Source organism: Sander vitreus, chromosome 10, assembly GCF_031162955.1.
Source record: "Sander vitreus isolate 19-12246 chromosome 10, sanVit1, whole genome shotgun sequence".
NCBI classification, from domain to species: Eukaryota; Metazoa; Chordata; class Actinopteri; order Perciformes; family Percidae; genus Sander; species Sander vitreus.
Genome location: NC_135864.1, coordinates 8018647 through 8031700, shown reverse-complemented (window position 1 = coordinate 8031700; position 13054 = coordinate 8018647). Strand labels below are relative to the sequence as shown.

The following is a 13054-nucleotide window of genomic DNA, read 5'->3' as shown; positions in this document are numbered from 1 at the left end:
ATTTCTGAATTAAGCTTAATGTGTGAAAAGGGCTTAAGTGCAAAACCTGATCTCTTGAAGTCAATCTTTGCAAACACCCGCTGTTTATTTGTTCCAAAATGAATTCCTCTTTTGTGCTAAACCTTAATGCCTGTAGATCAGTTTGCAGGTGTAACACTGGTCTTTACAGGTTAATCCTCATAGAGAACATCAGGTTCAGTGAAGAATAAGGTCCTATGGTTAAACAGTTGCCTCATTTCAATCCCATTGTGCCGTGGTGATCATTTTTAAGTAGGCGTAAACATCAAAGTGGACGACATGCTTGCTGGGAAGTAATTTATCCAACAGCTTTGGGCTACTTTGTTCCAGTGTTAACAAATGCTTTCTCCTGCAGAAATAACAATTTGAACGTAATAGAATAGAGCATGGAGAAGAAAAGGCACTTCCTATAGGTTAGAAGTGTCTTGGTTATCAAAGATGCAAGTGCTCCCACTCGCTCCTGGCTGAAAATGAATCAATTTCCCTGTCCAATTCATCTTCAAATGTTTCTCTTTCAAGTAGCATGTATCATGTTTGCACTTGAGAAAACCTGACTTTTCTATAGGTCCTAGAAATGTTAAAACCGTGCAATCGTGATAAGACATGGTTACACACATCCCCTGTATTAGCAGTCCTATCCCCTGGGACTCTTGCTGCTGTCCTGTCCCAAGTAGTGCTTGATGAGATTTCTTGACTGAAAACAAGCAGGGGCTCCCGGTAGTGAGCACCTGGATTGAAGAGCGACCACTTCACTGTGTAATTGTAATTCAGGGCTGTTGCTAGTTTAGAATGTTCCTTGGAACATTCTGTATTCTTTTGATAGATCTGATGTGGGTTAATTTTAACACATTAACGTGCCAGCACTCAGAGGAGCGTGAAGCCTAATTCTACCTTGTTTAAGTCACTGACATGATGGTTGAATTGAAATGAAATTATTATTTCTCCAAGTCCTGTCTGTCTGCAGGCGTGTCATGTGGATCTCTTTAAATTTGACTTCAAATAGGTACACTTCACCATTTGAATGCTACATCACAGTGTCCCCACAGATTGTTCCTCCCTATTCCCCCTTTTGTATCATTGTGGCTGCAATGGCGGCATCAGTTTTTCAATCAGTTTTTTTTTTTTTTGAGCATCAGTCTGTTTGTGCTATGTGTATCATCACAATAATATGAGTCTCCAAATAATCTGTCTCTGAAGCCAAAGTTCAAAGTGACTGAGTGAAATTCTGATAATTTCACTTCCATGGTATATTAAACCGTGGAATCACATCTATGGTTTTCTTCCCCTCTAAGTACACTGTTGACTGAAAATAATATAAACTAAATATAATATTGCAATTCATTGGGTGTTGGTGACTAATTGTAAAAAGCTATATTTTCTCTGTGTGGGGTCTTAACCGGGGATGGGTTTCATAAATGTACATTACTTCCACCCTACAACTTTGAAGATTCACAAATGAATAAAGAAGCAAACTCAAAAAAGGAAAAACTTTTTTTGCATTTTGTCTTTTACTTTCTATGATGCCATTGACCATTAGCTAAATCCCTCTCCCAAACAGATCCAGTCCAATCGCAGCAACTGTAAGTTGGCACAGTATGTCTTTCAAACTTTCTCCTCATGGTGAAGCAGGTTTATATTTTCAGCTTTTCCGAAACCAAAACCAAATTAGTAAAAGTAACAAATCCACAGTATGTTTATCTGCTCTAACTTAAGTTGCAATCATTAGCATGTTGGACTAACTAGCGTACTATCTGTAGTAACCAAGTGCTATTTCCAAGGCCAAGCGATGATTTACTAACCTCTTTATTTTGTGGGGTTACAGGTTAAGTTTAAAAAGGGCTCCATCCAATGTGTAGTATTTCCCCACTGTGGGAAGGCTAGGCTAGCGTTAGCAGAAAAAAAATATGATGTATGTGTGTTAGGAATATGATGTATGTTTTTTCAGCCATTCTACAGTAGGTACAGTATGTGTTATGTACTTGCAATGCCATTGATCTTAAGAAGCAGAGACACAAGACATAAACCAGCTTGGGTCAGGGCCATGCAGTCTCATGGCATTAGAGTCTGTGTCTATTTTTAGGGGGTTGTGTGTATGGTCTTGAAGGTGGATTTCTGTGAGTTTCTACCTTAGTGGATTGCTGGATTTCTAGAACACTGCTCCTCCGTTATTTCTCAGCTGTATCTTTTACCCAATTTGGGCTGCTGTGAGTTTTTAGACCTAGGTTGAAATGTTTCTCTATGTCTTTTGCCTCAGTGTTTGTTGGCACAATCTTGGCCTGATGATGAAGGGGTCCAGTAACCCTGAGCTTGTTTTCCATTGATTGGGGTGACTATGGGCTGGGTATTGTTAAAAAAATGACGATACCGGTACCGGTACCGATACCAATACCGTGACTTTGATACCGGTTCCTAAACGATACTTTTTTCAATACCAATCTTATAAAACAAAAAGAAATTACAACATTACAAATCTTTTTATTTATTTTTCAGCTCCTTCTTCGTGAGCCCCATCTCTGTGCTTAACGTAGAGTTTTTCCTGCCTGCCTATATGACGTGTAACGTTAGACAATCACGTATTGAATCTGGTACCTGGCCCTAGGTGTGATTTACCTTCCTGTAAACTTCAATAACCAGGTTAACATTCCTTTAGGTGTGCACTCAAAAAAACTGTCCATTGTCTTTTGTGTCTTCTTGTGTAAACCTGATTTTTGTATTCACTGAGTTGACGGGCATGCAGTTCTGGGTGCGATTAGGTGTGATTGTGACTGAGGTGTCATTCACATCTTTGCCAATGGTTGACTAAAATAATCCAAAAAGGAAACGCCTGTTGTATCAAATCAAAATGTCTTTCTCTCAATAACGGAAGTTTGAACATTGCTTTCGCACCTAAGATTGATCCACACTGTCCTGTTTCAACAGGAAATATTTGACGTTAAAGGGATACTTCACCGATTAGCATTAATCTTTGTATCAGTAGATACCCGGTAGTATTTTCAAATGACCGTGCTTCCCTCCCTCATGTCCCCCTGAGGCGAGCCTTCTCTGTATTGTGGGTGTGGAAAAAAGCCGCTGATGACGCAAAAATCGTCATTTAGTGTCATCATAGGCATTTTTGCCCAGAGGCTTTGGACTACAGCCAGCTAGTTCCGCATGTTTTCAAACCCGCCCATAGGGGGTGGGACTGTCACTAGCCGATGTGACTCCATGAGATACCAGGCCTGCTAGCCTTCAGAGCAGATGCTGCTCTGTCGGGTAAGACTCGTGGAGGTGGGCTGTGTTAACACGGACACGGACTGGTGCAGAAATGGGGTGCTTTTATCCAACTACTGCTAACCACTGGTGGAGTTTGTGACTGTTAAATGCCGACCATTCTACATTCCACCCAAGTTAACGGCTGTGTTTATACTCGGTGTTTACAGCCCACCAAGCACTAATGCTACCAATGTGTTAGCTGAACTTTACGGAGCCTATGTGTGTGCACTACATGTAGCCTGTTTCGTATGTCGTTTTTATATAATGTCGTTTTTATATATTTTAAATGTGTAACACCAATTGAGCCACGGTGAAACGTTTTGTGTATATGGTTGAAATGACAATAAATACACTTGAGTTGACTTGACTGCCTCTGTCTATGTCATGGATGTATTAAGAGAATGTCTGTAACCGGTAGGCGTGGCTTGGGAGTGGACACGTAGGGAAGCAAAGCAAGTGCATTCTGGGAGTTGTTGTCTTTCAGCCACATGAGCCAAAAATAAATTTTCTGGCTTATCTCGTTCTAGAAGGCACCAACTTCTAAAAAAAATCACATTTCTACTACATAAATGACCCAATTTAATACATATCCATCTTTCCAGTGGTGAAATATCCCTTTAAGGAAGTAGTAATACAATCTAACGGGAGCTTTAATGGCACAATTAGTCTTACGTGACATCAAGGTGTAAACAGTCCACTAAGGGTTAAACCGAAACCCTATGGCAATCTCTTCTTGTCTGATGTACTTGTAAACATGACCAAGAATCCTCATGGACACTGAATCCTAGAACTATTTAGGTGACCAGAATAACGGAGACAAAACATAGGAGGATGACTGATGTAATTTAAGTTGCAAGAAACCCTTAAGGGACAACAATGGGAAATAGATTTTTTAAGTTCAATAACTCACTGACCAGTCGTGCTTTATGCATCTCTTGACTCTTGCCCTATTCTTCTTTCAGCTTGTTAGTGCAACACGACAAATATCTTATAAAAACATCACTCTAAAAATCTGAGGTGAGTTGCATAATAAACCATTTGTGAACACCACTTTGACATATTTTGAGTTAATATGGCGACCTTGTTATCAAACAGTTGCTTATTTACACATCCAAAAGTTACTGCGCAACATTATCATTCATTTTGAGTAGTGTTTCTCTATTACATTCTGAATGTAAATCCATTAATCACTTTCTTTTAGCTCTTTTTTGGTCTCCACCAACATCTGAGGGAAATATCTGGATCCTTAATTCTCCACTGTTTACCAGCTAGACTCTTACTGTGGCTGCTTTTTGGTGCTAAGTAGTGGTGAGCAGTGAGTTTTTAGAGCTTTTTCAGTAAAAACAGCTGCCTGCTATGGCTTAAAATTACGATATGAGAGCAGTGAGAGTAAAAGACAAAACATCATCATTTGATACACTATTATAAAAAAGTATTCATTATAGCCACTTTAAACACACAATACTTTACTGTATTATAATGTGTGCCTGTATGCACTTAAAGCAAACAGAATTGCTGCCATCGTTTCATTTTGCTTTGGCATTTATGACATTAACACACAATAGCTGTGCCTATGAACCAATATGCTGCATGAATATTTAAAACAAAAGTATTCATGTGATAAAACTGTGATGCTGTTTGCAATTATTTCTGTGTACTATGATATTTCTTTGTGTATCTTGTGATACTGTTTGATCTCTATACACTACATACAACAGTCTTTGTTGTGGTGCTGCATTGGATTGCATCACATAGTAAGGTGTTTTTTGGACCAAATAAAAGGCATTATTGTTGCTTCAGTCAGAACTACACTGATAGAATCCACCAAGGAAAGCACGTTTTTATGCAGCATGAGGATCCATTTATCATAGCAGTTTCCATCATAGCTTTCATTATAATCAGGATACAGAGATAAATAAAGAATTGTTGATGACACCAATCAATATGAAAATCAATACAAAGTCCAGGGAGCTATCATTATCATGATCAAACAAGAACTAATCTTAAATAGTATAGTATAGCTATCTTAAAGGAACACAGTGAACTTAATCTTGCATACAGCTACACAGAAAAGATCTGTGTATCACAAAAGAGCAAGGAGCGAGAGGAACAAACTGTACTTTCTGACAGAGTGGAACATTTCACCGGAACTACCTCAAATTATACTTAATAACAAATGTCTTGTTGTGAAGGACAAATTCTGGGTTGTAATCACTGTGTTTCTGTCTTATCTTCTTTTCCAAGGGGATAATAACGGATGGCCCCATCTTTTCGACAAGTATTTTGGAATGCCCAGCTATAACACTGGGACCAAGTCAAATGTATGCTGTAAGTACTGGCATTCTGTTTCTAAATTGCATATTTAAAAACATCTTGGCTAATTTAGGCTGATATATAAAACCTTTTTTTACTACTCTTGAAAATAACTTATAGGTGTCATTTCATTGGTAGTGGTATAATTGTCCTTGATTTTCTCCTTTGCTTTTACTGTCATCACTGCTGTGTTAAAGAATTTCTCTTTCAAAGGAACTCAGGGGCAGTGAAATACACTTCACAAACCAACATACCAACCAGTCACCAGCTGCAGTTGCGGTTCAGCACAGGTGCATAATCGTATACAGTTGTGGGTGGAAAACCAGTGAGGGTGTTAATAGTGACTGTGTGGGGTGAGGTCTGGGGTCAAAAAACTTCTGGATGCATTATGCCCTTGTCATGAAGCTTCTCCCTGACAGATAAGAAAAAGCAACAAAATGCAACAAACTGCATATATGAAAGCTTCAATACTAATTATTCTAGATGTGGGTGTTCACAATATCTTAATGGCATGAATCAAACTGGCATCCAACAGAGTAAGTGTCAGTGTAATAAGGACTTCTTTTTTTTTACACCTTCCATTACTTACAAGTCAATTGACTTGTAAGAACTTTCAGTTTGTGTTGTTTCTAGCAGTCCCTTTCGACAAACACGGTAGTGTTTTTACCGCACCTGCTGTCGTAAAGATCTTTTGTAGCGCAAGCCGGCTGGTGCCGTAATTTAATGTCCACGGGACATTTTCTGTTTTGCTCAAACAGAAAATCATTCGGATGGATGGATAGATGGAATTTATTAATCCCAAACTGTGAAATGACTGTGTTACAGCAGCAGACACACAACATCCACACAGAATAACACAAAATAATAATACATAAAATGAAAATACCTGAACACCTACGCAAACTTGAAAAACAATGTACAACATATATACATGTAGAGAATACAAATGTGCAACCGGCATACATACATAGTATAAATGAAAAATATATAAAATATGTAGTCCAAGTATTGTGGTATGAATGATTTTCTGATTTCACCGATGCATTACTTTAGATGTATCATGAGCTAAACCGAGCTAAACCAGGTGTCACTGTCACCGTTTGACGAGCCAAAGCATTAGCAAGAGTTTGTTGTAGCAACCAACATAATAATAATAATAATAATAATAATAACTTAGATTTTCATGAAACCAAAGGATGCTTTACACCAGTATAGGGGGACAAAAATAAAATAGTAGGCCAACACAAGCATGGACTGAAAATGAATAAAAACTGGACGCTAAATGGAAGGGGGACGTCAAAATAGACATATTACATACCTGTAGGAAGAGGGCCAATTAAGGGTCGGTTTTGAATCATTTACAATCCCGTAATTGTCTTCATCTGTCGAAAGCCCAACCGACTTCTGTCACTTTCCCTTTTAGCTTTTAGTTGTTCTTCGTTTTATTTTCATTTTTTCTGGGATGACCCTGCCCCAGTATCAGCCATAACTATAACAGTCAACAGATGAAATCACTTATAAAATATATTTAAAAAAAAAAAAATATATATATATATATATATATAACTTATGAAATACAATGAAAATACAATTTGGCCTATATAAAGAAATCTGCTTCCTTTTACCACTGGATCAAACACAGGCTTTCCCGGTGTTACAACCAAATCTGTCCCATCAGAATGTGTTACTGTAGAGCCGGTCTGCCTGCCATAAATAATTTTGTGGCTTTGTCGGGAAAATCGGACCCGGGCAAAGGCATTAATAAACACTATATAAAGTTCCTCATAGTTACTTTAACTAACCCCTTTAGGCTCATTCCCTCCTCATTCAGTTGCAAACAGCTTTTACACTACAGTCTTGCAGCATTAAGGTAATCCATCACCATGAATGAGGAGTCAAGAAAGACATTTTGCGTGAAGGATACATCATAATAAATTAGGGCAGAAACTTTTGACAATACAGGAGTGAGTAACAAAAAATAGCCGGTGCAACACAGATGTCTTCTTACGTGATAGTTTTATTACTTAAGGTGCAAAACAGTGACTAACGTTTCGATGTAGAGTTACAATATCATCAGAGTCCTTGGAGAGAATGAGCAATGAAGCCCTTCATAAGCTAACAGGTGCGTAAGGGGAGCGTGTTAGCTGCCTGAAGATACACCCATCTCAACCAAGGTGTTACACTCAGTCAGTCATTAAAGGGCAAATGCCCACACACAGTTCAAAACTGATTAAAAAACAATGTTGATAAGTAACAAATATAAAATGTTGACAATACAATGGAAATAAAAGTATATTTATCTTAACTACTATACTTACTATAGTACTACTAGTACTTACATACTATACTAACATATTTTGACTTTAGAGAAAGCAAGTTAAATTCAATTCTTCATTTAAACCTAGAGGTTCTAAAGTGCCGAGTGTTATGTATCCAGAACGCTTCCCTGCATAGACGTTTATTAATGATATCACCACCCCTGGATGGGGGTATGATTTTCTCGATTCCCCAAAACCTCAGGGATACAGGGGAGCCATGATTGGCCTGCTTATAATGCCTCGCCATGGCATATGTTAAATTCTGGGTACAAATAGCATAGTCTTATGTTCAGATATTCTTAGTTTGAGTTGACCTTTTGTTTGGCCTATATAAGCCAGTCCACAGGGACACTTTAGAAGGTACACTACATGTGTACTGTTACAATTAATAAATGAAGAGATGGAGTATTTCTTGCCAGTGCGAGGATGTAAAAATGCCTTCGCATTGGTCGAGTTAGAGCATTGCGCACAGTTACCACATTTATAGAAACCCAAGGGTGGGTTGGGGAGTCAAGTGGTTAGAGGTGGATTAGACATATCTGAATGGACCAATCGGTCACGAATGTTACCAGCACTCCTAAATATAAACCTAGGCGGATTGGCGCATGTCTTTGAGTGTCAGGTCACTCTTCAGAACATGCAAATGCTTGCGAATAACATTTTTCATTCCAAACAAAAGGTTAACTCAAACTAAGAATATCTGAACATAAGACAGCTATTCATACCCAGAATTTAACATATGCCATGGCGAGGCATTATAAGCAGGCCAATCATGGCTCCCCTGCATCACTGAGGTTTTGGGGAATCGAGAAAATCATACCCCCATGCAGGGGTGGTGATATCATTAATAAACTTCTATGCAGGGAAGCGTTCTGGATACATACACTCGGCACTTTAGAACCTCTAGGTTTAAATGAAGAATTGAATTTAACTTGCTTTCTCTAAAGTCAAAATATGTTAAAGTATAGTATTTCAGATAAATATACTTTTATTTCCATTGTATTGTGAACATTTTATATTTGTTACGTATCAACATTGTTACTTATCAACATTGTTTTTTAATCACTTTTGATGTGTGGGCATTTGCCCTTTAATGACTAATTGAGAACACCTTGGTTGAGATGGGTGTATCTTCAGGCAGCTAACGCACCTGTTGATGATTCTTATTAAGGGCTTCATTGCCCACTCTCTCCAAGGACTCTGATGAAGATGTAACTCTACATCGAAACGTTAGTCACTGTTTTGCACCTTAAGTAATAAAACTATCACGTAAGAAGACATCTGTGTTGTACCGGCTATTTTTTTGTTACTTCATACCGTTTTTGTCCTGCCTTGGTTGCACCGGATTGTTGTGGTCTGCAGAAGCGCAGAGAACTTTCTCTTTTTTATCTGAATACAGGAGTGAGCTTTGAGCTTCAATTTTTTTACTCGTAAAGAAAGCAAAGCTAAAGCTACATTTGGCTTCACTAAACTTGTCAGATCCATTGTATTCTTCTGCAGATTAAAACTTTTTAGTCATAGAAATTTCGACTTTTTGTCAATCACAGCCCAGTCAATCCAAACCATCAGACAGTAAGTGCTGGGTTATGCTAGAAAATAATTAGTTTGTGCAACGTGTTTTCTGACTGATGTCAGATTTCAACACTGTTCATAGTTGTTCCGAACTGCCACAGTTTTAAGGCAGAGTGAAAAGCCGGCCGTCATAGAGGGGGAGATACGCAATTACAGTCTCTCCTGAAAAGCATTAATGGTGTTGTCCTGATTTGTACACATGGCTAGTGCCACAAATAGTTATGTATCATGAAAAAAGAGAGCTTAGAGAGAAAGGATCTCTTTTATCACTTTGGCACAGCTGGTCAATATTAATTTCAGAAATTGTTGGACACAGCTCCCCCACGTTCGGAAATGTGTGAGGGGAGGGTGTTTCCGAAGCTGTTAGTTTGACCATCCGACAAGCAGTTCTGATGGCGCATATTGGGAGCTCAATGGTATCTACTATGTAACCAAGACAGAGAAGAAATAGAAAATGACTTATGAAATATCGACAGTGGTATTAAAATGAAAGAGCAAAAGAAATGAAAAAATGAGCAAATCCTTTAATCATGCCCGCTGCTGACTTGTTGATGTTTAGCGGCTTTGTTGTGCTACAATAGTCCTTCACACAAAAGCGGCAATGAAGCTCTACTTATTTACTTATTTAACAGTGGTAAAATACATTACATTCACCAATAACAAACCAAATGAGAAAAGATTAAGACAGACGGTTCTCTGTGGACTCTTCCCCTCTAGAAAATTGCCTTTTAAATTACTTTTTGCCAAATGGATTTATACTCAACACAATTTTGTATCAATACATTTTTTTACTCAACTTTTGCATGTTAACAAACCCATTTTATGTACATTTTCCCATTAACACAATCAGTGGTGGAATGTAACTAAGTACATTTACTCAAGTACTGTACTTAAGTATATATTTGAGGTACTTGTACTCTTTTTCATGCCACTTTCTACTTCTACTCCACTACATTTCAGAGAGAAATATTGTACTTTTTACTCCACTACATTAATCTGAGAGCTTATGTTACTAGTTACTTTACAAATTAAGATGTTTGCACACAAAACACACGTAGTTTATAAAATACAATGTTTTACTATAAATTAAACTACCCAACAATATAGCGGCCTACAGGTCACGCTGAAATGATTAGCAGATTAAACAACTGACAGAACTGTTTTGATCAATTCCAGTTTCTAAAATGTGAGGAGTTTTCTACATTAAGTACTTTTACTTTTAAATACTTCTAGTACATTTTCCTGAGGATACTTGCATACTTTTACTTGAGTAACATTTTCAATGTGGGACTTTTACTTGTAACAGAGTATTTTTACAGTGTGGTATTATTACCAAAGGATCTGAATACTTCTTCCACCACTGAACACAATCAAGTCTTGTTTAGTGAAGTAACAATCAATTTACTGTCTGTTAATGCTGCTTGTCAGGTACTTTCCATTAGATACATTTTATTTGACAGCTGTAAATTGAATTGGCCTTCGGTTTGTCAGAATTGATCTTTGTAAAGATGAATAATGTGTGCATGGCCTAATTGTTGACATAATTACATATGTATTTGCCATCTGGAAATGAAATAACAAAGTCCCAAACATGGAAACTCAGACAAGTTAGAGGACATTAAATTGTCAAGTTCGTTTTTAGCCATGACCATGATTTCTCTCAGTTAAAAACATTCTTCTGAATTCAGCTCATGTTTCTTGACTCTCCCACTAATGTAACAGTAGTCAAGCCACGCTGCATTCACTAAGAATCCATTCTACCCTTTGAATGTTCACAATAAAAGAAGACCTTTGTTCCTCTATGTGCATTGTATATCGTTGAGCTTACAGTATGTGAACCACCCAGGTTACGTTTTTTTCCATTTCCAGTTTTGTCTCTTAACTTCTGGTTGCTATTTCTGGCTACTATGAATACAGAAGGTGACCTTTCCTGTCACAATAGCCAGTTTACAGAGCCAGACATCATTCTGTCAAGGCATTCTCTTCCCCCACTCCACGACTTACAGTGCACGAGACTCCTGCATCGATCCTTGCAGGTGGTGAGGCAGGTGCTGAGGCCACATGGCTGCAGCCCTATGTTGTTCCTTTCTTCTTCTTGTTTCTTAAGTTATAGATGAAGGTGGTCTGTGTGAATGTGGACGATTTTCAATCTCAGTGCACCAGTCTGAAATTTGTTGTGAATCAGGCATTGGGGGAAAGAAAATCACATTTGCCATAGTCTCAATATGAAAGTGTTGTGGGGAGTAGCTAATTAAACCCAGCAGAAGTTACTTGCTAGATCATGATATAATTCATCAAACTGTGATTTCTTGAATTATAATCAAAGGAAGTGCATAATTTAATACAAATCTGAAACACCTGATACTGTAAAAGTGGAATGTAGTACTAGTGCTGGGCGGTATGACCAAAAATTTGTATCATGGTATTTTTTTAAGATTCTGGCGGTTTCACGTTATATCACGGTATTTTCTTTCTTTTGCTCGACTGGGCCTTTATATAGGTTTATAATGGGTTATTCTACTGTCATGAGTACATAGAATATCACAAAAACATTTTAATGTCATCATGTTTACTAAAAGCTTTGATTACTAAAGAGTTTGCTTGGCTCCACAACATACATTTAACATTGTTTCCCTTTCAAAACAAAATAGTAAGTAAGTAGCCTAACATAGTTGTATAAACACTACCTTGGCCACAGGTAATATAGGTTGTTGCAGAAAGGGGGCGACTGAACGGAGCTCCGCTGTCAGCCTCCTTCGGTGTTAGTAGGTCAGCGGACGTATTTCAGCGAGGCAAGACATCTTAAATCCAGTGTTTTAATCATTGCTCTGAACCCGTCTTTCTCCCGTCTTTCTCCCGTCTTTCTCAACGGTCTGTAGCGGGACCGTAGGTGGATTGTTATTGCGTTCATAAAGTTGCTCCGCTGCATGCTTGAAGTGCCTTGTCTTTAACGTTAGCACGGCCGAGTAACGTTAGCGCAACCAAGTAATGTTAGAGCAACGGGCAACAACAGTGGCTAAATTATGTCCGATTTAAAAAAAAAAAAAAAAACAACTTCGTTGTTCTGGTGTATCTCCGGTCTTTCTTTATCCTCTAACTTTCTTCTCTGTTCTTGAATGTGCAGTAGCGACCGGAGCCCTTCTCAGCTTAACAGACTGTTATACTACCTGGCTAGCTAGCAGCTATAATGTTACCCAACATGCCGTCCGGCGGTGTCAATTTGTAAATGTAAAATTATTAGTGTTAGAAATTGTTTAAGTCACAAATTGTTGTGTGCTATTGTGTTTTATCCTGTTAAAGAGAGTTAGTTGTGGGTTATTAATTGTTGTGTTATAAAGTTACTACCATGAGTGAGAAGGGTACGCAACACGTCTCCCATTCTCAATTCACTCACAGATTACTTTGGCCGTAGCGCTCTCTGCGGCAGTATTACGGTATATGAAAAATTCATATCATACGGGAAATTAATACCGGTATACGGTATAAACCGGTATACTGCCCAGCACTATGTAGTACCAATCTAGCAAGAGGTATGCGAGTGGCGGTACACCATGGGCAGGTCGCTCGGTCTGTAGCGGATC

General features: G+C 38.2%; 1 protein-coding gene across 1 annotated transcript in view; it reads left to right on the top strand.

Annotated features, from left to right (window-relative positions):
• The window catches only part of rxfp1 (relaxin family peptide receptor 1), a 54016-nt gene that overhangs the window by 21745 nt on the left and 19217 nt on the right, over positions 1–13054 (top strand). Inside the window, exon 3 of the mRNA XM_078261323.1 lies at positions 5515–5598. Within this exon, the coding sequence (XP_078117449.1) occupies positions 5515–5598 (84 nt within the window). The remainder of the gene's footprint in view (positions 1–5514; positions 5599–13054) is intronic.